This window comes from Bacillus rossius (genome assembly GCF_032445375.1).
Source record: "Bacillus rossius redtenbacheri isolate Brsri chromosome 4 unlocalized genomic scaffold, Brsri_v3 Brsri_v3_scf4_1, whole genome shotgun sequence".
Lineage (NCBI taxonomy): Eukaryota > Metazoa > Arthropoda > Insecta > Phasmatodea > Bacillidae > Bacillus > Bacillus rossius.
Window position 1 is genome coordinate 9,272,927 of NW_026962010.1, and position 27,905 is coordinate 9,300,831.

General features: G+C 37.7%; 1 protein-coding gene across 1 annotated transcript; it reads left to right on the top strand.

Moving 5' to 3' along the window:
- The first annotated feature begins 10 nt into the window (after positions 1-10).
- On the top strand, positions 11-21,427 carry LOC134541688 (threonine aspartase 1). Its single transcript, XM_063385305.1, has 9 exons — positions 11-230; positions 3,521-3,588; positions 5,303-5,577; positions 6,545-6,624; positions 6,704-6,771; positions 10,663-10,776; positions 13,354-13,549; positions 16,259-16,410; positions 18,853-21,427. Exons 1-9 carry the CDS (start codon positions 203-205, stop codon positions 18,976-18,978), a joined length of 1,107 nt encoding a protein of 368 aa, XP_063241375.1. The 5' UTR covers positions 11-202; the 3' UTR covers positions 18,979-21,427.
- The last annotated feature ends 6,478 nt before the right edge of the window (positions 21,428-27,905 follow it).

Here is a 27,905-nt window from a genome sequence, read left to right on the forward strand (position 1 = left end):
CCACACTTGTGTATTCCTTGTATGCCGTTTCGTGTAAACAGTAATTACGGAGTGTAATGAAGTGCCAAGATAGTGTATTATACTGCAGAAAAGTTTTGTATGAATGCATAGAACCAAATATTGTAGAAGGTTATTTGATGTAACGTAATTTTTGTTTATGCACTTGTTTTCGTTTGAGATGTAAACACGAATAGTTGACTTGATGGAAGGTTTTATTGGATTACATATTGGTAAGTAAGTAGGTAATATATGTTTTGAGCCATTTTATGGATTTTTTTTCTTTATAAGTTTAGAATTTTGTGTACAATTTGATAATATATGTAAAAAAAAGTGTAAACAAAAAAGGGTACATGGTGGTTGAGTAGTCAGATCACTCCTTTCTTGGCCCGTTGTACGACACCGAATCATATCCGGACCCGCAAGATATTTACGTTTCATTATCCGTCTTCGCTCCTACAAGCCGACCTCTGTAGCGTAGTCGGATGCACGCCGGCTTACGGTGCGAGGGGTCCTGGGTTCGAGTCCCGGGTAAGGCATGGGTGTGACATTTACATGCTGATATTTGATTACTTACGAATTGAAATTGATGTTTGCACTGCAACGAGTTGAACCATTGGCCGTTTGATGTACAGCTGTATGCCACATATAATGTAATGAAAATGAAAAACGAAAAAATTTGCTTCTACAATGCCCTGAACAGTAATGAAACGATTGCCAATTTGATAAAATTCACGGTTACGAAAAATTAATTGAATTAAGGAAAAGGTAATTATTGGACATCATGGCTTTTTAGACTGGAAGAAAAAATTGGTAAAAATGGTTTTAATATACTCCACGTTTCTAAATTTACTCCGAAGGAATGGTTTCGTAATTCCTACTATTTTGTGAAAAAATTAAAATTTTTATATTACATTACAATACCTAATGCTTATATGATTTCCATATACTAGAGACGTTCCTGAATTAGCTATGAAAATAAGGTTTTCTTAGTCCTACTGGTTTGTGAAAAAATAACAGTTTACAGCTTACATTACAATACCTTTGTATTCATGCTATCGCCGACATTCGTTGTTTACCTGTGAGATTTTTTTTGGTGAGCTTTAGTCAGTGTGTGTGTTGTTTTAATAATGAAATTCGCTTAAGTAATGACTACTTTGCAATTGAAAGGACTTTTTAAGGCATATTGTTTATGTTTATTGTTTTATTTGAATAAGTACATGATTGTATTACAAAATGTTTGTATTGTTACATTGCATTTAAAGTAACACATTGAATTTTGCACTTTCCAGGGAATTCTTTGATTACAGCCATATATTCTGTGTTTGATATGGCTGGTTTTTCATGTATCCAAGTTTACCCCCTGGATCCTGTTGGTATGATATTGTTGGCTTGATCCTGTGGTACATGATGCTTGCTGTTGTAGTTCAATACATTGAAAGATCCTGATGGCATGATTCTGTTGGCTTGATCCTGTGATACATAATGCTTGCTGTTTTAGTTCAGTACGTCGGAAGATCCTGCACATAAAAGAAATTGCTAAATAAGAAAGAATTATGATTGTAGTTTGAAAAAAAAAATCCTTTTTATTTGACTTATGATCATAATTCATTATTACATGACAATTTTTTTTTTGATCTGCAGGATAAAAAAAAACTTTTCTGGTCTTATGTTGTTACAGAAGTTAGTGATAATAGTTTACGATTTACCGCGGGTTCGTGAAGGATAGCCCAATTAAAGATTTTATTTCACATACAGTTTTATTGATGGCCACTACTTATGTCACTTACAATTAATATTCTAAGATGGGAAATAATTAACTAGGTAAACTTAAAGAAATGTCTATTCCCCAGTCACTCGTTTTCATACACCGCACACCTCGCTGGGCCGCGCCTCTGGTGCAAGTCTTGCCGTAGCACCCCTTGCAGACCTCTGTCGCAGGACTTCGTCGCCACACTCTGCTGCCGCCGTCGCACTTCCCCTTCGCCGAGATCCCACTCGACGCCTCGCTCGGAACTTCGCTCGGGACTCCGTTGCACCCGCGGCACTATCGCCCAGAAACTTCGCCGCGGGAAAACTCCCGACTCCACTCACTCACTCACTCACTCACTCACTCCCTGCCCTGGAACCTTCGTCCAAGGACTTCGCCACTCTGCTGCACCCGCTGCACTATCGCCCCGGAAGCTCCGCTGCAGGAAGGCTCCCGCCTGAACTCTCTCTCTGAACTCCACTGACTCCCTGCCCTGATGTCCTTGGATATATATATAGGCCCCGGCGCAATTCCAGAACTCACGAGAGCGGCCGGGGCCAGTCGCGTCATTCTGAGCTGTCCCGACGGCAGAAATCTCTTGAAAACACGTGTCGGCGGCACGCGTAACTCCGCAGCTGGCAGGTTTCGGATGTCAAACTAACAGTGCCGCGCAGGGGGAGCGGAGGGCTGGAGGGAGATAATGCGGCGACCCAGGTACGCACGGCACATCTCATGTTATGGCAGCCGCCAGCCAGCTCTGCACCTGCGCATGTCGTGGCCTTGCTCACATTCGTAACATTGCCCCCTCCTTAAACCTGTTCGTCCCGAACAGGTAATGCATCTTCTCCTGGAGGTCCCCATGCTACTCGAAGTTTAGGCCTCCTGCCTTTCCTCCATCGCGGGCTGTACAGTCTCACCAGATAACCTTTTCTTGCAGTAGATGTAGCTTCTCTTGTCACCCGGCGACACTTCTGCGTCGCCGATGCCGCATGTCGTTCAGCCATCTGCCCGAGCCAGGCCGACCGTTGCCTTGGACAGACCCGATAATCTTGAGTGCATTGCTTATTGTCTTACAACAGTTTCCTTGTTTCTTCCCTTTTTCTCTGTATTTCTTCTCTCGTAGCTACTCGTTCACACAGCATATCTTCCCAGCTCTTCTTCGTCTCTTCTTGGTTCCTGATTCCCTCTTCGTTCTTTTGAATATCGTCTGGACTGCATTCAGGTACTCCTTGCACCATCTTCATCACTCTTTGTGTTCTCGTTGTCTCTTCTCGGTCTTCCTTCCCCTGTTCTTGGTCTCTTTGTTTCTTCTTTGGTTAACTTTTATCTGGGTTGTCTTGATTTTTGCACATCTAAGTGATCCCAACTAAAGTGAAATATTTTGTTAAGTCGGGTTAGCCCAGCCACATTAAAAATACAGTAAAATCTTTGTTAAAATATTTAGTTTTCAACATGTACCTATGTAATAAGAAACTTAATTTTGATTGATTTTGCCAGAAATATTTGGATAACTAGGTATATCATTAACATGTAAAGTAAAGTATACTGTGTAAATACCTTCAAACTTTTTTTTCATAGACATCAGCTATTATTTTGTTTCCATTTATTTATGCTGATTTATTTAAGTCGATCTCCTTAGAAAATTATATGCAAGTAAAGTTTTATTTTAGCAAAAAAAAAAAAAATTACCAAACAGTAAATTAACTATGAGGTTGTATAGGCCTATGTCATACTGATCACATGTAGTTGGCTAATACAATCATGGTGATTCAGGAGCCGGTGATCACTCGCTGAAGCTGTATCCGGAATATAAGAAGCTTTGCCAAGCAGCATGCAGAAAGGTGAGTTGTTTTAAATCTTTGTGTTATATAGTGTATCAAGGTTTTCTTGCTACAAGGAGGGGTACTTAATGTGCACTATTTAACAACAACCACACAAAAACATTGTTCTCTTTCCTTACGTCACATCATTCATTGTTATCACTGCACACTGCTTTCTTTAGTTCATTTGGTTGACTGTAGTCTGTGACCTGTGGCCTATGAGTAGACTTTCACGATTGCTTCAGGGAGCTAAGTACAAGCGTGGCACCCACAAGGTAAAGAGAACAGGGACTGTTTTGTTACACCCCATTTGGATTTTTTTCATTACTTTTTTAAGGGCTATTTTTAAAACTTTAACTTGATATGGGTGTACAAAATCACGCAAGTGATGACGATAACACCCATGATATTATGCTAAGTGAATACCTGTTAAATATAGGTATTTGTGGTAAAACAACAAAGGCAAGGAAGATATTGAGTTAAAATTTGAGAAATAGCCCTTGGATAAAAATGATTAGGAAAAAAACCATAAAAATCAACACTGCTCTCGAGACCTAGCCTTAATGCAGAAAACTTCATTCCGGTGCTGCGGTGCATGACCCAATGTCAGAATGCCTCCCACTTACAGTGCTCGTGGCGTTCAGTTAGTAAGTTGTTTATTCATGTGCGTTGCAACGTGGACTGTGACAGCGTAGAGCAGTGTCTGCTCTCTCCAGAAACCTTACACGACGACTTGAAGGAAGCAAGTGCGTGATGGCACCTTCTTGGTGCGCTCTTCAACCTCCGGTGACTGTCTGTAACGTTAATGTGTAAATACGCTATATTAAACATGTCTTTATAAATTACCTAAACAAAACACTTTGTAAGGTGTGTTACTTTCAGGCGCTAGAGGCACACGTGTAAACGCTGGATATCCAACGCTCGCACTAGTCACTTGCGCATGAGCACGCTCATGCAGTGGTTGATGAACCAGGCAGGTGACAACGGCAGAGGGAAAGACGCTGTAGCGTCACGTGTTAAACATTTGCACTTTTAATAATTGTACCCGAACTACTTTCCTTAACTCTTTGTCAGCGCTGTCCAGAGAAACCAGGGCCCCAGGAACCTGTCCGTTGCTTAAGAAACAAATTTTGCGAACCCCACAATTAAAAAAAAATTGTGTGCGTGGAGTCCACACACGACAGAAGTGAAACTTCTTGCTAATTATATTATTAGGTATAGGAAACACAATGCTCTTTGCCTGAGGTTACAGATAAATAAAGTATATACGAGTGCTAAATGATGCTATTGCACAAGTGTGCATGCATGCAAGAGTGCATTTGTGCAAGCATGCAACTTTGCAAACATGCTGCGTCATTTTTTCCTCTCCCCTGTCGTCTCCTACTGTCTTGGTTCCCGCACCACGTACCTAACTATTCTCCCCATGCGATATCAGAATTTTCATAATTCTCAAAAAAAATGTAGCCCCCCTTAGCAAAGAAGTTTTTCTTCAAAAATTATAAAAGACTGTAAAAAATTAATGTGGTAATAACAACTATGTGTATTACATTACTTGTAATGTTTTCCTACGAATGAATAATTCTGTTACCAACAGACTTGCAAATTTTTTTCCCGTCGGGGTAGGTCCGAGCATTTAAAAAATTCTCCTGATGTCTCTGTCGATGGGCCTGCTCACTGTGCGTGCCAGGAGTGTCGGTGGGTCGTGGAAGTGTCGCGATGACGGGGGCTTGCCCAGGGCATGTCGCTGGTACGGGCGGGCAGCCCCGCGCTGCAGGCGGCCGTGGCGGCCACGGCGGTGCTGGAGGACTCGGCCCTCACCAACGCCGGCTACGGCTCCACCCTCAACTGGGAGGGCGGGGTGGAGTGCGACGCGAGCGTCATGGACGGGGCGTCGCTGCGCCACGGGGCCGTGGGGGCCGTGCCCGGGGTGAGGAACCCCGTGTGCCTGGCGCACCGCCTGTGCCGCGAGCAGGAGCGCCCGACGCTGCTGGGCGAGCGCACTCCCCCCAGGTGAGACCCCGTGCCTTCTCCCCGGCCACACCGCGGGAACATTGCGAAATTATATATGTGTATATTGAGGGAGAGCAGGGGCGTAGCCGGGGGGGGGGGGGGTTTAGGGGTTCAAACCACCCCCCCCCCCCCCCCCCCTTTAGCACCAAATCTTTAATTAACTTCTTATTCATCACTCAAACAAATTTCATATTAAAATTAATAAAATTTTTACCATTACAATATTCCAATTTAAGAACCGAAAACTGCTGAAATAGCACTATTTTACACCTTAAAATCCAAATTTTCTTGGGGGAGAACCCCCGGACCCCCCCACTTTGGCCATGTTTCTTAACACCCCCCATACACAAATCCTGGCTACGCCACTGAGGGAGAGCCTAAACGTCTGTTCAGCAGCTGGGTTGTTCTTAACCATGTTTTGCATTCATGGGATCAAGTTACTGGATTTTATGAGCCCTGTTTTAAATGAACAGCCTCAGACAGGTTGTAACCTATAAACTTTGGAATAGGATTGAGTTTGTTTCAGGAGCGTATCAGCTAAAAAGCAGAAGGAAGGGATGGGGGAGGTAATTTTTGGGATTGTAACCTTTTTCATAGTGTAGCAGAGTCGATGGTGCCGTACAATAATAAACATTAAAAAAAAGGAAGGAGTACGATAGTTTGTGAGAATACGTTACAAATTTTTTAACTAATGCTCCATGCTCTCGTTTGCGAAAACTCTTAGACAGTGAGTGTGCTTAGTAGCATTGCTAATTCATTTGTTTTTTTTTTTTAATGTGGTTTTTAGATATATTCCCCCACTTTGGAAGGGAGGAAGGGGGTATTTATTGACAAGGGATAATTAATTACAGTGAAATTTAAAACCATTAGAAGATATACATGGATATTAAAAAATTGTGCTTTCAGTGATATAAAAATGTACTGTGTTTGTGTGTGTGTGATATTTTATCTGTTGTTTTATTGCTAGCATGCTTGTAGGCATAGGCGCTCGCAAGTGGGCGGAGCTTGCGGGTATCGAAACTGTCCCTGAAAGGAGCCTCATTTCTGGTACGTAGTCATTAGTCATGAAGCTCAGTCTTGTGGAGGTTGCAGCATATGCAGTACGTGTGTGGTCGATGTGTTTCAGCAAGAGCTTCAAGAAGGTACCAGCACTACAAGAAGAAACTGGAGGTACTTGGAATGTTGAAAAATAAGGTATGTTTTTCTGCTGATTAACTCATTTACTGGACGAAAGGGCACGGCTCTTACCCCGAACCTCAATCATAGAGACACTAGCTTACCCACAAAGACACTGGACTCACATTACAAAATACAGTAAACTCTCGATTATCCGGACTGCGACTGCGCTGCGCTTTTTTTTTTTTTTTTTTACTGCTGTGTCAGAAAAGCTATTTACCTGACCCTTCAGACCCTCGTTCCCCCGCCGCCTTCACCCGTCAATTTGTCACACTTTAAACCAAAAAGGAATGCCTTGACTGCTGCTTCCGGCTCAACTCCCCCCCCCCCCCCCCCCTTTTTTTTTCATTTTCTTTTCAAGCGTTCTTTTCACAACACCCCGCCACACTAAAAAAAAAAAGGTCCCTCTACCTCTTTTACCTTCCCACACTCCTGACGGCTGGAAGAGGCATTTTTCACGCAGTTATTTACATTATTATTTATCTTCAAACCATACGCATACGTAAATTTGGCACACAAATGTGTTTTACATTATCGCAGTAATGTTCACAACTTTAATGATATTATATTAATAAAAGTGAATTCTTTGTGTGGCACATCTCAACATAGCGGCGGCATCTCTGGTTCCTCCACACAACTAGACAAAGGAAATTTTGTGAGAAAGCTCAGACGCTATTGGAATATTGCATCATTAAAACCTGTTAAGCTAAACAAGAAGAGTGCTTGTTTTTTTTTTTTTGCCACGCACACGCACGCAACGAGGTCTCACACACGCACAAAAGGAACAGGGCTCTCGTACACACTTACACACAAAAGGGGGGGGGGGGGGAGGGGGGGGGGGGTGGTTTAGGAATTTCCTCTCTACCGGCCGAAGCAGCCAGTAACATAATGGGAGGGGGAGGGCTTCTTGAAACCGCCGAGCGAGAGAGAGAGACAGAGAGAAAGGGATTACTGCATGAACCTTTTTTTCCTTCCAACTAACGGTATTTTTCCTTGTTTGAAGATGCCATTTAAATCACTCTTTCTTACGAAAGAGCCAACAAGGAAGCACTCGTAATAACCAGATTAGTTCAGGATTACTATTTACGTAGTCAAACTGACGGTGCATTTCAAAACTCTCGTAACTTCGAAGGTCTCGTAGTATCCCATACTCGTAGTTATGACTGTAAAGTGCATCCTAATTTTAATAGGCGGAATTAACAAGAAACAATATCTTGCCGCGCGAGGTAGAAAAATAAAATGCAATAGCTGGAAGGGGGAAAAAAAGGTGTATAATATTGTGCTGTTAAAAGGGTGGAGGGAGATGCTCAGTGGGGACTGCCGCCGCTCTCCCTCCGGTAGCAATAAAGGGGACAGGAGAAGGATGGCGGCAATACAGGGCCAGTATTGTTTACGGTCCAATAAGCTGGGACACGGTATACAAAGCCTTTGCTTGTACTCATAGAATTCTACTGAAGAGAGACTCTTTTGCCAGTAAATACACCATTTTTAAGTGGTGAAACGGATTATCCGTTTTTTTTTTATGGGCATTCAATTATCCGGGCATCGGAAGGTCCCAATTAACACGGATAATCGAGAGTTTACTGTACCAGGGTCCTGGGTTGGAATCCTGGTTCAGTTATCCTGATATTAGTTTTCTGTAATCCCCCAAAATCTTTCCATTTAAATGCTGGGATGGTTTCTTACTGTAGGCCTGGCTGATTCCTTTTCCAGTATCCAGGATATGCAGGGACTGGATAAAAATTGCTGGTTTAATGACCTCCAGGATAGGTTCCACAATCCTCTGCATGCTTGGGCAACATCACGTGTTCATTGGCTGCTGACTCGTGAAGCGTCTCATCTGGGTAACTTGTGATGTGACACTTCTTTGATTAATGGTCTCTTATTGGCCCTGAGTCCACCACATTAACAGTGAACCAATAGCATAAACAGCACCCAAGTTTTAATTATTAAAATTTTGACCATACAAGGTTGTGATGCCGGGGTTACTGTCGGGTGACTTTCATGTAGTACCTGTGTTGTTTGTTCTTAGGTGAGAGTTAAGGTAAGATTAGGAAATTTACTGTTTGCTCTAGGAGGGTATTTGTTTTCAGTAGTTTTCAAATCATGCCTATTGTACTGTTAATGAGAACAAGAGGAAACTAGCTATATTCATCTTAAGTGCCACCGTTGTTAAGTAGGTAGTTGGATCTCTTGTCCCCTACCAAGGTAATCTGCAATCTGGAATTTTATTTTGGTAGAGTCAAACGTTGATTTTTCTCTAGTGAGAAATGTGGAATTTTTCCATGTCGCCGCCTGAGATTTGGAGTGTTCTATGTCCACTTTTTAGGTTTTTTAAGCTATGGACACAAAATTAATATTAGTATTCAATTGTACTATATTCACACACGTCTATGCACATAAAAATGTTTGTTCTTAATTTAAGACCAATATTATTTTGTTCTATGTGATGATATTCATAGTTATTTGAACTTTCAAATGCCTATATCTCAGTTCCAACTTCAATGGACATAGAACACTCCAATTCTCAGGCGACGATGTGTGTACATATTTACATTGTATCAATAATTTTTCAAGGGGCGAACATAAATAAAACATATTCCTGCATACTAACAACAATACATACTTTTTAAGCACATGAGAATTAAAAAAAACATACAGGTAACCTCCTTTTTTTAGGTTACCAGGAAGTAGTGTTGCAAAATCCTGGAAAACTGGAATTAAAAAGCCCCTTCTTGATGACTGACTCTGCACTTAAAACCCTTAGGCTGCAGATTCCGTGAGGCCCTCCCTGCAAATCCTAAATTCTGTGGAGAGGAAAAAAAAACAGTTTTGAAAAATAGAGTGTAAAAGAGGGGTTTTATTGTAATTTGACCAGTATAAAGCATTGGATCCATCATAGAACCTCAGAATTATAATGCTAACATCATAAAATATGATTTGAATTGTACAGAAATGTAGGCATCAAGTTCTTCAGATTGCAAAATACTCTTTTGTTGTCTAGGAATTTTTTTTTGTTCACCATTACGGATTTGTTTCAAATTTGCTCATGAGCAGGCAGTCACGCTCTGTACTGCTAGGACGTTAACGCTAGCCCAACAGAATAAGCCGCTCTACAATGCACTCCAAACCATACTAGCAATGGTAAGCATCATGTAAGCTGGGCAGGAGCGACACAGATCAAAGAATTGGCACTTCAGTGCAGTTCATTTGTACAATAATTAAAGTCATTTGGATTACCAGTAACAGCTGTTTCGGAGATCAGAATCTCTGCTAAGGGGTACAGCACTGTATATGTACATTAGGTGTTAATCTTGGCTTTGTGCCGTGAATGATTCATGACGTGCTACTAGGCTTCGGTGAATACTGTTTCTTTTAATCAAATTATTCACGAATATAAAATTTTAATATACTAGGATTTTTTTTTTTTTTTTTTTTTTTTCATTTCACAGGATTCCAATAAATTTTTGATTCAAAGTATAGTAAAATGAAATTTAAAAAAACTATATATGGAACCATATGCAGAGGTGTAAAATGAAAGAAAATAAAGTAAAACCTGGCAATGTATATTCTTCAACTAGTAAAATTTTAAGTTAAACATTATTTGTTGATCCAACTTATTATTTATTATTAAAATAAACTTAAATCATAATCACATTATTTGTTACATAAAAACAATGTATGTATAATGTAGAAAAATTTTCCTGATAATTAAGGTACATATCTTTATTCATTAACATATTTTTAATTCATTTTTTTGTGAATGAATCCCACTTGGTGTGTATATTGGTAATGAATGTTTAAAAAAATTATTTGATTTGAAATGTTGCCTGTAATATGAAATAGTTTGGGAATACTCTCAGATCAAGCGAGAACAGTGTTGTCTGACGCGTGCGTGTGTACCGGCAGGTCTTGACTCCACTGGACACGGTGGGCACCTTGTGTGTGGACTCCGAGGGCCACGTGGCTTCCGCGTGTTCCAGCGGGGGCATAGCCCTCAAGTGCCCGGGCCGGGTGGGGCAGGTAAGGCTCCGTTCCATGCCTGTCAGTGGTGTGTCTGTCACTGTGCAATCGACCATAGTCCCCAGGGCTTGTGTCAGCATTACCTTAAATCAGACTGTGTTATTGCTGTGACCCAAACAGCCAAATATTTACACGTGCACACTTGCACCTTATAAGTGTCATCAAGAGAGTGTGGTTCGAAATTTATTAACATCACTTAAAAAAATTTAGAGGAATGTCTTTGACAACCTAAGCATTGTTTTGCATCGAATATCTCACTAAACAAGTTTGGTAATGTCTATTAATGTGTGTATTAAAGGGTAGTAGTATTTTGCAAAATTTGGACAGTAGGTTTCTTAAGATTAAGATTTTTTTTAAGAGTTGGTGGAAAAACAAGTTTGAAATCATTTCCATTGAATGGTATGAAAGTATTTGATTTGGTTTTTTTGTAGGATGTTACTACGCATAGCTATGCTCGGAAGATTAAGCCTCGGTTTCACACACCATGTTGATTTTTTTTCATTTTCTCTTCGTTACTTTAATTTAAGGGATGGTTCTAAAATTTTAACTCGATACCTCCCTTTCATATGTTGTTCTGTCAGTAATATTTTCAACAGATATTCACCAAGATTATAGTGGACACTGAACCATTTGGATGCCAGTTCGGTGCTCCTGAGTTTGTGTCTGGCTAGGGTGTTGAGATCGAAGGCCCGGCCCTCCCCACTTCAGCATGACTCGTCAGCTATCAGGAATTAACAAGGAATTTTAGGAGGTGGGGGGGGGGGAAGTGTGACCCAGCCTACAGAGCTGTGGTTGTCTCCTTTTTTTAAATCAAGGGCCGAAGTGTGGAATGCCAACTGTGTCATACACGTAATATCACCATTAACACCGCAATGAGTTTTTGTCCAGTGAAAATTTGTCACTATTTTACAAGGCGACAAAAGTAACATAAACCAATTTGCTTACATTTAAATAAAACATGTTTTTACGTTAATATTTATTTTAGTTTGGCTAAGAAGTTTTTGTGCAAAATCGTATTAAAAAGGATAGGTAGAGGTAGCAAAAAAAAAAAAAAAACACTACCTGAAATGTTGTCTATGATCTGCAAAAAAATCACTTGCTTGAAGACCCTCTGAGGCTATATTCATAGCATGTTATATGGACAAGAATTTGTGGTTTTATTCATAGATATATTTCATTTGTAAAACATGAGATTTCAGACTTACTGTTTTTTATTTTTATACATTGTGTTAATTCATAAAAATACTGTATTATTAAACAAATAAAATATTTTTTAATACTTATTTCATTAAAAAAGTCTCATTTTGACTTACATGACTAGCACATCTAGATCATAACTACTGAGAAAAATAAAATTAAAAATTTGCAAATTTTTGTGAGTTTGAAAAATATGACGTCATTAATGAAAAAAAAATTTTCTCATTTGACAACATAATATTAACTCTTTTCCAATTCATTTAGTTGACACATTTTGCTACAAAATTCTAGCTACATAAACTACATTCAATGAATTTACCATAGTAAATGATAGCATTATGATAATTTACCGTGTTTTCTCGTATAATCGTTGCAAGTTTTATTCTAAAATAAAGTTTGAAAAGTAGGGGTGCGACGAATATGAGGAAAAAAAATTTTTTGTTAGTTAAAGTTATTCATAAAAACAATACCTATTCATGGAAAGTACGTTTATTTAAAAAAAGGTGGAGTATACAAGAGCACCCCAAACAATCTATATTAGTAATTCCTTAAACAAAAGCCTTTCTTCAATTTTGAATAGAAAAATCAAAACTCTAACGCGACGCAAGCCAGTTGAATCTGACTTGAACTAACATGTCGTAGTACACACTTGCCACGAAAGAATGCGGGCTATCAAATGTAGTTAACTCGGCACCTGACAGAGAGCGCGTGTTGTATGCACTCTGCGAGATATCGGTATTCGACTACGTGCGCGCACTCTATACGGGAAGCAACATAACCAAACATGAATGATGCGCTGGCTACATTTTTATAAGCGGTATTCCGCGGCAACGCAGACAATCAGATAAAGGAAATAATGTTTAAAAATGTCTTTATAAGATAATTTACTTGTCAAACAACTTCGTATTTCCGTTAATTAAATAAATAAGTGGTAATGACCGAAATTTAATTTTTAATTATACCTACACCGCGGCGACGCAGACGATCAGATAAAGAAAATAATGTTTAAAAACGTCTTTATAAGAAAATTTACACTTCAAAGAACTTCATATTTTTCCGTTAATTTATTAAGTGGTAATGACCGAATAAATATTAGATTTCTACTTTAAAATAAATTGTTTTATACGGAAAAGATACCTACACAAAGCGCTCGGCATCTACTAGTGAGACCAAAAACATCATGCAATGTTTACGCGAGAAGTTTTTTTATCCCAATTTCGACAGCCTAAAATATGGTTGCGACGATTATGCGCGTGCGACCATTATGCGATAAAACACTGTAATCAAGTTTTGTTAAATTGTTGGTTTATTTCACATTTTGTTGCTGAATGGTGTATTGACCGGCACGTCGCGACGGAGAGCGTGTGTGTGCGGGCGCAGGCGGGGGTGCACGGGGGCGGCTGCTGGGCCCAGGACGCAGAGGGGGCCCGCCCCGCCGTGGCCGCCTGCACCTCGGGCAGCGGGGAGCACCTGGTCAGCACGCTGCTCGCCCGCGAGGCAGCCCGGGACCTCATGACGCCCCTCTCGGGGTCCGGCGTCGTGGCCCTGCACGACTGCTTCCGGCACAAGTTCCTGGGTCAGTGGTTTCATTCCGAGTAGTGTGACGCGAACATCGCATGACTTGATGTAAGCTTTTGGACATATACGCCATCGCTAAGAACATGCATGTCTGTAGATTTTTTTTTGCTTAATTTGTGGTTTTCGTCATTTGCGTTTTTTTTTTGTAGTTTTCTTCTACAGGCATACATGTTCTTAGCGATGGCGTACGTCCAAAAGCTTACATCGAGAAATACATTCAGAACAATAAAAACAAATTGGCGAGCATTTGTAGTTTCAAAATTGAATCAATAAGAAATGCACGATGAAAAAAAAAAAAATTAACATTTTCTGATCTGTGTACTTCAGTACAAACATTGTACTCAAATAACGACATTCTTTGGATTTAAGTCTTTTATTTATTTTTTTTTCCTATTTTTGTGATTTAACTCACATTTTGGTGCTATGTGGTGCATTTCCCTGTCATACAATGTCTTGATATTAGAGATTGGGCAACCGCATCTTAGATTCAAATAATTCTCGAATCACTGTAAGATTCATATCAAGATTCATTCATAAATAATAATTTTGATTATATCGCATTGTGATTGTTGTTGCTTAAGAAACACCACTCCTAAGTTTATTTTTTAAACAGTTTTTTTTTTTGTTTCTCCATGGAAACGTAACTGTTTAGCACCTTCTCATGAAGTGAATTTGCCAAAAAAATCCAACAGAATGCATTGCTAGAGTCTTTTTTCTAAGAACAGCTATCAGTTAGTTCCAGCATGGCGTATAAAGTTACTAACCTATCCTGAAAAGCTTGCTTTTTGTTATGTAGATGTTATTTTTTCTTAAGCGATGTTATGTTTGTACAAGAAAGTTTATAATTTCATTAATCATGACATACTACCTCAGAAATTTTTTGATATTGAACATTTGGAAAGCAAAACATATATTTTTCCATCTTGAAAACTAAATATTGGTGAATTGCTATCATAACACAAAGTTAATAGTTAGAAACCCCAAGAAATAACGAAGCACAAAATATGATTAAATTCTATGGTTTCTTGAAGTTTGTAGTGAAAACTGAACATTGTAGAAACACTGAAGTTTTGTGCAAAATATGACTTCCCCACATGTTGATCGGCGCCATTTTTGAAAGAATGACTTGACGTGGTACATCATAGATTTGATATCTGGAATGTAGTATTTTCTCTGCAACAGAACAAATTGATAATATTGTTGAATGACACAAATATGATATGTTGTTGCTCTTTGTGTTGTGTGTGGAAACACAGAAGTTATAAATCTTATGTTCACATCTTTGGTTATTTAGGGAAATAGGACAATGGCTTTGTTTACAAGCGACTGTCACATATACAATATTTATATGTGGTTTTGCACATATTTTTTAGGACATAATGTAAAAAAATACTGTCTTTTCAAAGTGGAAACAAAAAAAAACTGAAATAACGTATTAGCATGGCTGAAGGATTCCCCCTGCGTGTAAGAGTCACCCTCGAATATGGATCGCACCATATATCTGTCTCCAGGAGAATATAAGTGAAGTCTTGGTATTCTGTGTCTCTGCTTATTGCTGCATAAGAAACATGGCACTGATGTGGACCTTTGGTCTTTCATATCTCCCTGCTCCGTCCTTATGGATCTTCTCCCCCCCCCCCCCTCTTTTTTTTCCCCTTCCCCGCTTCACAATCTAACAAAAAATAATAAAAAATGAAAAGGAAAAGAATACTATGTTTTATTCCGTGTTTCCCTTCCCCTCTAGTGTTTTTTTTATTTTTTTATTTTACCCATCTTTTTCCCCAAGAGAGAAAAGATGGCATGCAACTATTTTTTGTCAGTTCCTTCTTTAATAACAATCACACACTTTACAGCAGTTTTGTCATGGAATGTTGCAGTTCAAAGCATGGGAAATCTCACACGAAAACAATGTTTGGACACAGTTTCTTTATAAAAACCTGTCAATATAGACATGTGATGATTGTTTACAGTGCTAGTTGACAGGCGTTTGCAACAATGAGAAAGGGAGGGAGAACCACAAACACTGCTGCATGGCGACATGTGCTGTCATCGTCATCACGCGCCCTTTATCACGTCCGGCAGCTGTTGTGTAGGCCACAGGAACAAACACACTCACTCACTCACTCGCACGCCCGGTAGCACTTGCCGATGAAGACAGGAAATTACAAACAAACTGCTGTGCCTGTCGTGCGCCCAGCACCCCGTGACTTCTCCCGGCTATCGCAACTTGCCTGAAATGTCTTGAGGAAAAAACCATGTCCACCTCGAAGATAAGAGATAGAAAAGACAGGAAATTTTAAAAATTCAGAAAAAAATTATCTAGAAAAACAAGACCGAAAACATAGTGGCAATATTAAAATAAAGTTTAAATTGGATGTTTTGTAATTGCAAAGCCGCATAATTACCAAAATATATTATGCTGTCAGTATAATTTTTACGTGAACACAAAATGTTAGATGCGAAATGTAACCAGTAACAATAAGCTCTGAGCGAACTAAATTGCCAGCAGTGCAGCCAAGGTCAACAGCAATAATTAATCCGCCTTAAAAAATTCTGAGTGTGAGCGGCTCAAATCGTGCCAAATAACAGGATGTGCCGAACCGTAGACTTTTCACTGTATCTTTATAGTTAATGTTATTTTGAGCTTCTCTGTGTTTAATATTTTGATGTAAAGGTGGAACTACAGCTGTAAGGAATGTGCCGACAGGCTCGCGTTTCCTGAAGGATGTGCCAGAGGACAGCCGGCTGGGAGGGGCCATCGTCGTCAGGAGCTGCTCAGCGGACGGAGAGTTCCTGTGGGCCCACACCACTAACAAGATGGTCGTTGCCTTCATGAGTGCCGCGGACAAGAAGCCTACCGTACGTAGCAAATGTTGCCTCATAATGAGCGGACTACCACTCACTTCTTTTACTGGAATTATGAGGAATGTGTCAAGTCCTGCCTACCCAGGAGACTTACCAACGTGGTGAGATAAGGTGTTTACTAACTATTTAAAATATCACGTGCTATTCTGCATCGTTTCTGATTACAGGTTTCAAAGACAAGCCATTTAGCTTATTGCTAAGTGCCGAACATTGCTGTATATTAAAAGCTTCAATCATGATGATGTCTAATTCTAAGTAACACATAATAATATGTTAATAAAAGAGTCTTATATCCGTATTGAAATGGTATAATATAGTAACCATATTTTTTTATATCTGGATGCATATTTCTCTGGAATACCACAGGGCGCACCCAAAAATCTTGTAGGGCTTGTAACAGCGAAATTGAAGTCAGTACAGCCAATCACTGAAATGGAAGTCAATACACTTCATAGCACCAAAATGCAGTGAAAATATCTCAATTGTCTATTAAAATGTACAATTAATAAAACAAATATTTATTTTATGTTCTATTCAATAACCTAAAATGCTATTTTCTGAGTAAAAATTTTTTTAGTGTTTATGTATAGTTTTTACAAAGAAAGACAGCCATCTACAGCTGCATAAATGGCTAAAATCACTAGGAAATGTATGATTTTTGGTTTTTAACATTGCATATAGAATTTTATATTTATATTAATTGTGCACTAAGCATAATTACAAAAGAATATTGAATGTTACAGCAGGAGTTTTTTTTTTTTTTTTTTTTTACTTTTATCAATATACATAGTATTGTTGTATGTACACATTTTAAGTGTCTTACCACAAATTATTAAAGCAGTTGATCAAAGTTTTTGTTTGCGATATCAACTTATTAAATGTGATTTTAATTTTTTATGATGATAAAGATGAAATCCTCAATTTTAATGAGAAAACATGTAGTTTTGTAACACTATAAAATCTTACCTCTAGTAATAATTATTGAATCACTAGTATATCAATGACATGACAGGTGGGGTAAGGATAATGGCTGACTTTATTCCCTGTTAATCAACCGGGATACCACCATCAGCCTGCATAGTTGTAACATGTTACCTACTCGACGATGTTGCATAGCTCGGTACAACATTTTTAGTGTGTTATTTGTAGGTAAAATTCGTTATTTTAAACAGAAAATTTTGATTTTGTTTTTATTTACATGCAATAGCTTTAGTCATGAAAATGGTTCCTTATTCAACAAATATTAAATTAAAATAATTTCATTTTGGCTGACACGTGATGCATTTGGACGGTCTCCGGGTAAAAGGTAACAAGTCACATTTTGGTGATTTTTAGTTTATTCCAGCAATAAACTCTAAAGTATACTTAGAATATATAATGCATTTTTAATCATTGGCAACTATGTTGGTAAATAAAAGAATAATGCAGGAAAAATTTAAGTATTTAAATTCAATTTCTATCTAAGAGTTTTTTGTTTCCCCTGCAAAAAATGAATTCTTGACTTGTAACCTTTTACCCGGAGACCGTCCATTCATGCAATAAAATCTTCAGTAATAAGCATGTCTGGAACTGAACTATTGTACTCAAAAAAAAAAAAAATTAGAAGCAATATCAAACAACTTAATCTTTTTTACATACCGTATATACTCGTGTATAGCGCGCCCTTTTTTCCCCTCAAGTAAAGGAAAAAAATAAGGATGCGCGCTATACACGGAAAAAAAAAATTTGGGGGGGGGGGAGGCGGGGAGGAGTGGAAGTCGTGGAAGTCGTTAACTGCCGGGTGACGTTTCTGGCCAGCCCCCACACATACGCACAAGCAACAGGGCCTCTCTTTCACACACACACGCACGCACACAACCTGGTCTCTCTCTCTCTCTCTCTCACACACACACACACACACACACACACACACACACGTGCGCGCGCAAGCACGCAGGTCTCTTGTTTATTTTTAGACCTCCCCCTCTACAGCTAGTAAAATAAAAGAGAGAGAGAGAGAGAGAGAGAGAGAGAGAGAGAGAGAGAGAAAATGTTGACACCAGTCCCCCCTACCACTTCCTTCGCTTCGTCGCAGCTGCTACCCGTGAGTCATCTAGTCCGTGTCACATTCCTGCCTGCCTCCCTTCCTCCCTCCCAAGTACCAGTTGTGACGATACAGCGCTTCATTATCTTCCGTCTACACAGCAGAGTTTAAGTATTTTCCTGACGCATCACCACACATCAATTTAAATAATCAGGTACCACAAAATGTTAGTAAAATTTATTTATGGGAAAAAAAATTTCAAATTTTTTTTTCTTTGGAATTTGTTGCAAAAATCGTGGTGCGCGCTATACACGAGGGCGCGCTATACACGAGTAAATACGGTATATGTAGTTGATGCATGTGAAGGTATCATGTTGTCATGGCTGTAGTGGGACGGGGACGCTGGTTTGCAGGTGCGTGTGTCGATGCTGCCGGCGAGGGCGCAGCAGGGCAGGGTGGTCTCCGTGGAGGGCGTGGCCTTCAAGAGCCCCGCCCCGGCGGGCTCCGGTGGCGACAGCGAGGGGGAGCTGCTCCTCTGAGCCGCCTGCCGTGTATCTTGTGTCAATGGATTTCTTAACAACAGTGTAGCTTTTTCCTTTCCGACAGTGTTGCCGGGACGGTGTTCTACGTGGGGTAGCCATTTCATGGTGAACCATGGACGTTTAGTAGTGCAGTAACCACAATCTCATTGACCCGTTGGGGGAAGAGATCCTCTCTCACGGAGAATAGCTAACGATTACAAGTGTTTTATCGCATAATCGTCGCACATTTTACACTTAAATCAAGTTTGAAAAGTAGGAATGCAATTTTTATGAGAAAATTTTTTTTTTTTTTTGTTTGGTACAGTTATTCATAAAAACAAAACCCATTCATGGAAAGTACATTTATTTAGAAAGTAGAGTATACAAAAGCATGCCAAACAATTTAAATTAATAAGTCATGCAACAAAAATCTTTCTTCAACTTTAAATAGAAAAACAAAATCTGTGACCTACATGCGAGCCTGAACTAACGTCTTTGAATATATATACTGTATAGAAGTCGCCAGCCCAGGTTAAAATTTCTAATACGGTTTTGAGGTAGTTGGTTAATTCACCGCCGCAATCGCCACCATCTCTAGGGCATCGACTTGTGGTGGTCCCTAGCGGACAAGTGTCGAACTCTTCAAACACCCCTTCCCCCTCCCGTTGAACGACGTTGAGCTGCAGTGAATGATGGGTGAGGGGTGCGGGGAATGACAGCGGGCGACAGCGCTGCGCTCTAACGTGTAAATAACAACTAAGACGATACAGGGCGTTACGGCAGCGCACTGCAGCGGCGAAGTTCCCAAGCTGCTCATCATACGCTTCTGAAAAACGTAGAGTAAATCCTATCCACTCGCGACTTCTATACAGTATATATATTCAAAGCTAACGTATAACTATCGTTGTAGTACACACTTACCACAAAAGAGTGCGGACCATCGTTGCATGCAATCAGCGAGATATTGATATTCGACTACGTGTGCACGCTCTATATGGGAAGCAACATAACCAAACCATGAATGATGCCAACTAGAGCTGGCTACATTATTATAAGGGGTACACCGCAGCGACACAGACCCTGAATAAATATTAGATTTCTACTTTATAACACATTGTTTTATACGGAAAAGATACCTACACAAAGCACTCGGAATCTAATAGCGGGACCAAAAAAATCATGCGAAGGTTATGCGAGAGGTTTTTGTATCCAAATTTTGACGCTTTAAAATAGAGGTGCGACGATTATGCACGTATGATGATTATAATTTGTGACAAAATGATTTCCCATGTCAAACTAAAGCTTCAAAAGCATTATACCAGCAGAAATATTTAGTTACACATCTAAAAAAATACTCACATAACACTGTTTAACAATACTTATTTACACAAGTAATTAAATTAATAATGCATACATGAACGAAGAATATTTTCTTTTGAATATGGCCCGTGGCACGGTGCGCAACAATAAGTTAAAATCCCATTGTGTTTCCCTCTACCCAAATACTCCCTAAAGTCAGGGGGGCGTCAGGCGCAAGCGGGTCCCTATCCGTGCAGCATGGCGGGGTTCAACCTGAGCCGCACGCCGCCACGTGGAGCCCGCCCAAGAATGCTCCAACGATCACCGCCCGCACCAATGGCCCCGGAGTGGGGATAGCGTGACGTCCCTCCCCAAGAAACAACCACGCACATGAAAGTGACAGCGCAAGTTTGCTGTCATTTGTACCCTTCCCTGTCGTCTATATCGATTCTCCATCAAATACCTGTTTCCCTCTAATCCCCTTCTCTACCGGTTTCTCCACTACATACTTATCTATGCGTCTGTCGTTAATCACAGCTCATAAAATCAACCCTAAGGGTGCTTGCACACACACCGGTTTTTTTTCAGTAGTCTGCTCCGAAAATGTATCCGATGCTGGGAGGGGTTTTTGCACATGCAGCGGTACAGCATAGCCGGTAGTTAGGCTTCAGCATTCATGGTAGAAATATGGTCTTCTGTGTGGAACAGAAGTTTTACATTGCTGCATTTATGCCTTAGTCGCATCTTACTCCAAAGATGGCATTTGCTACATACTACACTGTAAATATTTTTTTGTCAAATTTCATATGCAAAGATTTTGTAATTTTACATTTATGTTGTGTTATTTTTAAGGAAAATAACTATTTACAGTAGGCGTAATTTTACACAAATGTTTCTTAAAAATGTTAATGTGCTCAAGCTTTGGTAAAAATACACAAATATACATTGTTATTACATTAACTGACATATTGCACATTTGAATTTATAGATAAAATTATATTTTCAAGTGTTAAGTTGTTCAATGTCCTGGCTGGTTTTTTGGAGTATACTGTACTTGTAGATGCACGCACACACAGTCATTGCAAGTGTGCAAAATATTTGTCAAGAGTCCATTTATAACTACCCGTGAACTGCTAATAAAATGTCTTTTGCAATTGTTACAGACAAATCTTTTAATTTACAATAGATTATGAAAATGGTATTTTAATTAAACAATATCATAGGTTCTTTACTTTGCTTAGTCTATCAGATTTTTATAAGTGTTTATTTAAACTAAAGTGATAAAATGATAAATTACCCTTAAGTATGCATCTTTCATTAGCAGCTATAAGCTAAAAAAAAAAATATTTTTGGAAGTAATACAAACTAAAATGTTAATTATAATTGTAAATTAACTTAGGCTGTAATGTCACCTGGATGTTAGACCTGTAGCATACCCCATTCATTTAGCAACAGCAGGTTTACCAATTGTAATGTTTGACGAACTAGTGTTGTGCAGCATTGCCATTCAGCGTTGCAAAGTTTTGAATAAACAGCACATCATTCTTTTTCAACACACATTGTGTGCAGATTATTCGGCGTAAATACGGTAATAAGACAAGATGACTGTCCAGGCTGTCATATTCTGTGCAATTTTTCTCCTCCGTAGTTGATCAGTTGTTACATAATAAATTCAAATACAAAACAGGTTCTTATAAAATTACAGCAAAACCCTGTTAAGATTTTTTAAAGGCCTGGATGCTAAATACTTCATAAGAGGAAATTGTTCAAAATCAGTTGCTACATAAAAAAAAAAAACCACTCATGACATACTAGGTGGTGCGCTATTTTTTCGGCTGTTACTCTAGAAATTTGGCATTTGTGGGGATTCCATTTACCACGAATATTTGTTGCTTAGAATAAGCCTCGCAACAAACTTAAAACAGACCTTGTAGCCATATTTCAAATTTATATTAAATTTTTTATGGGCTTCGGTAATCATTCAAAATAATGAATTACCTAAAGATTTTATGTAAAAATAGCAAAATTTTTGGTACCGGTGTTAAACTCCACAATTAATTTTTGCAGCAATTTGAATTGTTGCCATAATTATACTACTAAATGTATAAATATTTTCAGTTTAACTATTTGTCATAAATACATGTATCAAAATATAGCAGGTGGTATATATTTTATTTATGGATTAACTGTGAATTATAAAATGTTTGCCGTAAAGTGACGTAAAAAGGTCATAAATGTAAAATGGCTACCGACCGCAGTAGTTTTGTTTATGACAGTGAAGCATCATTAACATCTCGGGTCACAAATTACCAAAATTGATGCCATGTCAGACATTATAAACAAAATAAATTGGGAAATTCTTGAGGAAACCCACGCAGAAAATCATCCCTTTTAAAATAAAATTGTATTGTACCACCACATTACTCTTAAAATTTTTTTCTTCTTCCTAAGGAATAAGTTTTCACATCCTGGGCATTTTTAATCATTTTAGGTTTATCCAGACACTTAGATCACTACCACAAACCTTCGTTAATCATTGCAACATCTTTCTCACAGAAAAACACTTGAAACCATGTGAAAGATGTCTCGTTCTTTTAAGCAATAGCTTAGTGGAACCTGTACTATGTAGCATTGCAATGTGTCAATAAGTCATGCACCACGCTTTAGGAAACACCCCCCCCCCCCCCCCCCCCCCCTTTTTTATGAAAATTATGTGCAGTTGTGAGAAAATATGGTATACTATTTTCAAGGGAATAAAAAGAGAAAAAAACATCTATATGAAAATGAAAGCAAGATGTGTAAATTAAAATGTTCACAATTACTATCATCACATAAACTACAGCACTCAACAACCAATAAAACTGTATTTAGTTCAAACTGACATGCCAGTTGCTTCATGTATAACACAACAGGTCAACGAATAAAGTGATTTGCCATGTATACATCAGATGTACCTAGAATGAGGAAAATGGTGTACAGAAGGAACAGCCTCACGAAGTAGACATGAATGCAAGCAGATGATTGGTCGAAAAATACAACTTGCTACAGCATGCGACTGATTTTGATGGTCATACTCTTTATTATTTTTTCGAAATAAATGTTTTAAAGTTTAAAGATGATTATTATTATTTTCATCAAATGCTGAACGTTATATGTGGGAAGCGTTTTAAATGGGATGAATTAACATTAAGGATATGTATATGGAAGTGATGAAGGGATTAATTTGTGAACATAATAGGCAAGCAAACTATTATGCGGGAACATCTTAGCTAGTTTTACTGTATAAGGAAATAAATACCACCACGCTTTATTAAATATTGTGTATATTTTATTGCATATGTACATATTCTAATGCTCACAAAATAAAATATTCCTATATATACATTTAAATATTTGTGCATTAAAAAAGGGGTTTTGTGCATGACCCTCATTGTGTATTTTTAAAATTTTAAGAAGGCCATAAAGAATACTAAGCACAAATTCATAATTAACTAACATCATACATGATAAGTAACATAGGAGACAGCATGAACATACAAGAGAATACAACAGGATTGTATATTTCTGTTAAGTTTATGGACTAAAAAGTATAATAAAATAGTAAATTGAAAATTTAACACAGAACGACAACATAAAATATGAAAAGACACTTAATATACATATAAGAACATCTTACTTAAGCAAACCCACAATTATATTTCAAGAATTCTTATCCAATAGCAATAATTTACTTACATATACACAAATTGTGTAGCCAGGAGTATAAATATGTATTCTGAACTTACATGTCTAATACCTTTACATACTTACAATTTTGTGCTGCAATAATTTTTACAGCATGTACACATTTTCATTATGGAAGAAATAAGTTTTTTTTTTCTGGTGGTATATATACATTATCAGAAAACATATGCAGAAGCTACTAATAGCTACAAATGCATTACAAAGGCACGATACTTTCATTACTCCCATGGGGTATGTACAAAGTTCCCAGCACCTAGATTAGCACATATGCTACACCTTCGATGTAACTGTATTTGGCATGAGATCTGAAAAGTTAACATTTGCAGAAAATTGCCATAAGCGACAGCAGTCAAGCAAACAAACGCAACCACAGAGTCAACTGTCACTCGGTGGGACAAATTCGTTTCTAACTTACTTACGTAAATGCTATAATTACTTTGGTACTTACGTATTAACGCCACTGCAGCTACACATTTGGAATATTGTAAAATCACATGAAGGGTTGGTTAGGTCAGGATAGCTACATCTTAAATTGGTAATTCCTAAGCAACCATAAGATATATTTTATAGTTTTTTAATTTTTTATGATAGCTATAATAAACCAACCAACCGTCCACAATGTTATTTTTAGCGCAACTTCTGCTGCAGTGGCGTTAATACGTAAGTACCAATACTTCATTACTGGAATATATATGAACATAACTCCATCTCCTATGTCACTTTATTAGTGTAAGTACATTAGGCAGCTTTCTTAAAAAAAAAAAAACCCTCCAGTGTATATTTCAAGGATTACTTCATAATATGTATTATGTACATGAATAGACAATAAACATGTTTATGGTGTCCCTCAACATACATCCAACATTGTTCGCACACAATGTATAGCAGTAAGCTGCACTTGGAAGTATATCGTTCATATGAGGCAAATATTTATGATGTATCAAATATATATAACAAGCATGTTACTTGATTACTAACAGCACAAACACACAATTTTAAGTGGTAATAAACAAACATACAGTGTTAATATTATCTGACTACATTTTAAAATGTCTGAAATTGATCATACATGAACCCAGTTCTCCTGCTACATAAATATGTTTGTTTATGTTACCATGAAAAAGTTTTTTTTTTTTTTTTTTTTTTTTTTTAAATTATTACATGTAATTTTGAGTATATAAGTAGTGATGTACTGGTGCAAAACATTCAGATATTTTACTTGACTGTCACATTCAAAAGTAAAATATTATATATAGAAAAACAAATTGCCATTTTTCAGTGAGAAAATACTTTTTTATTTACAATGATCATTTATCAGTATGAATAGTGTAATGTTAATTTCCTGCGAGTTTCTATGATAAATATAATATTTATAATTTTTGTGTATATAAAAAGGCAAAATCAAATAAACTAAATAATAAATATGGGAGATAAGATTACAAGACATGGTTTACAACCATCTGTCATTACATCATAGCAGAAGGCCTGGGTTGGATAACATTAGTCATAATAAATATTTAAAAAAAAAAAAAAAAAAAAATCAAAACATGTATCAGCACCAAAATACAGTAACAAACTATTATGCAAAAAAAGTAAGTAGTGCACTATATCCACAAAAAAAAAAGCCTACTAAACAACAAAATTTGTAAAACATTATGCCCCCATAAAGTCTAATGAACATTTTTTTGGAAGCTTTCATTACAACTTCATACAAGGAAGACCAGATATACTGAGAAGTCTACAAATGAACACAACTTGCTCAAGTAAAATTATAGAACACAGCCAGACACTAACACTAATGGTAACACATTGAAATAACATAAAAATTAAGTACAGAAGACACAAACCTTTTTTAACTTGGAAGTTGCGAGACCCTTAAATTAGAAAATAAAAATGGATGACGACATTTAAAAAATACCTATATTGAAGTACATATATGTGGCAAATTACGTCACATAATTTTCAATTGCTTCCCCACAGTATCATGTTAGTCAATGTAGTGCACGCATGAGAATGGAGACCATTAAAGGCAACAACAGTGAGATATTTTCACACTATACAATTATCATTCACCGAACTTATAAATGTCCAGCTGTAAGTACACTATTCAACTCGTCACATATTTAGAGGCTGGGCTGAAATGCACAAAGATGCCTGAAATACTTCTAGAAAAGCATAGAGAACTCAAAGATATCATAAAATATAAATACTTTAACTTATTTCAAGGAAAGCAGGGTACCTTTTGTAGGCCTCAAGTTGACATTTGATCCACATGTGGAGACCTAAATACAAAAATAAAATTGATCAACTCTGAATGACAACTAGGCCTGTGCGAATATTTGAATTTCAAAATGAATAGTTTATTATTACATTATTAATATTTTATTCCATTTTAAATACTACCATTTCGAAAGAAGAAAAGAATATTCAGTTTACGAATAGGGCTGTATGGGATCCCGAAAATTGGGAAACATTTCTGGACCACGGAAGTTTTTCTCATCGGGCTGATACAAAATTTTCACAGGATGTTCATAATTTTTTAGGTCTATTTATGTGGAGATTTTCGCACTACATCTGGCCATGTAAATTTAAAGAATACCAATACAGTAATGCCGGATTACACATAGTATTTGGAACCATTACTAACACCCACATTATTAACTAATGTATTTTACAAAGAAGTGTGTTCGTCAGGTAGTTAAAAATAGATTAAAACTGTCAGAATACTGCTAAGTACAAATACGTGTTCCTAAAAACAACTCAGTGTAGATGTTAAAGTTGATAGTTTTACAGCATTCAGAGGATACAAGTGCTGAAGAAAAGAAACCTGTATAGATCTCGTAGAAAAAAAAATTCGGCTGCACACTCACAGTAAAGACTCCTAAAGCCTAACAACCTATGACAACATTTTTCTGGTGGATAATTCATAGTGAATGACCTAGCATAGTGACAGCTCAGGCAATTATCTAGTCCTGCATGGAAAAAAAAGTCACACTAGGAGGGGAAAAAAAGTCTACCCCTTTTACTCAAGCACACATAAACATGTGTGCATTGAGAGACTTTTCTCACCATCTGGCAACATTGTGAAAATGTACAGCAGCTTGTGTTTCTATACGAAAATTTTAATTTACTGATATGTAGTTATGTGAAAGACTTTTTTATTAAAATATAAATAATAATAATAAAATTGAAAAACCTTTAAATTTTGAATGCTAAAAACTGCCTAATTTTACATAGATTGTATCACTTAGTAAATATGTTACCTATGTTGTAATGTGGTGTGATAAAAAAATGTTTTTATGGGACTCATGGACTATCTCATTCTTATTATTCAAATTCAATTTTGGTAATTGAATTTTATTCACACTAAAAAACCGATATTCGCACAGGCATGACAATGCTAAAAAGGCTGCTGTAGCTGAATTCATGGTTCATAAAAGGAGAGCATGTAAGTTTTACAAGAAAATCCAAGAAGTAACTGAGCTTAACAGAAATGACACACATGGAATCTGCTTTGATTTTATGCAAAATCTCCCTTTGCCGTGCGTGACTGTTCAAGAAATGTTTTATTTAAGGAAGTTATGACATGTTATTTTTCCCCATTAGAGGAAACGGTTTTCTTCACTGTGACCAAAACTTTGGTGTTATACAGAAAACCATGAAACGCCACAATAGGATTTATTCCCCTGATCAATACAACAATATGATTAGCTGTGCCAAAACCAAGCATCCTTTGTTTGAGGTGAAATCTGTATCCAGTGAACAAATTCTGAACTTCACAAGTGTGCTAGTGTTCAAACCAAACAACCTTTTCAAATAAGTGTCAGACACTAACATTCATAGCAGCCAAAAGGGGATATGTTACAGCTCACGCTTTTATAAACGGTCTATACAGTGATGTT

What these genes read in the sequence shown, in the direction of transcription:
- LOC134541688 (XM_063385305.1), top strand. Translation starts at nt 203, where the DNA reads ATGGAAGGTTTTATTGGATTACATATTG. An exon ending in GCCAAGCAGCATGCAGAAAG is followed by an intron (nt 3,589 to 5,302) that starts GTGAGTTGTTTT and finishes GGGCTTGCCCAG; the next exon opens with GGCATGTCGCTGGTACGGGC. An exon ending in GGCGAGCGCACTCCCCCCAG is followed by an intron (nt 5,578 to 6,544) that starts GTGAGACCCCGT and finishes TTTTATTGCTAG; the next exon opens with CATGCTTGTAGGCATAGGCG.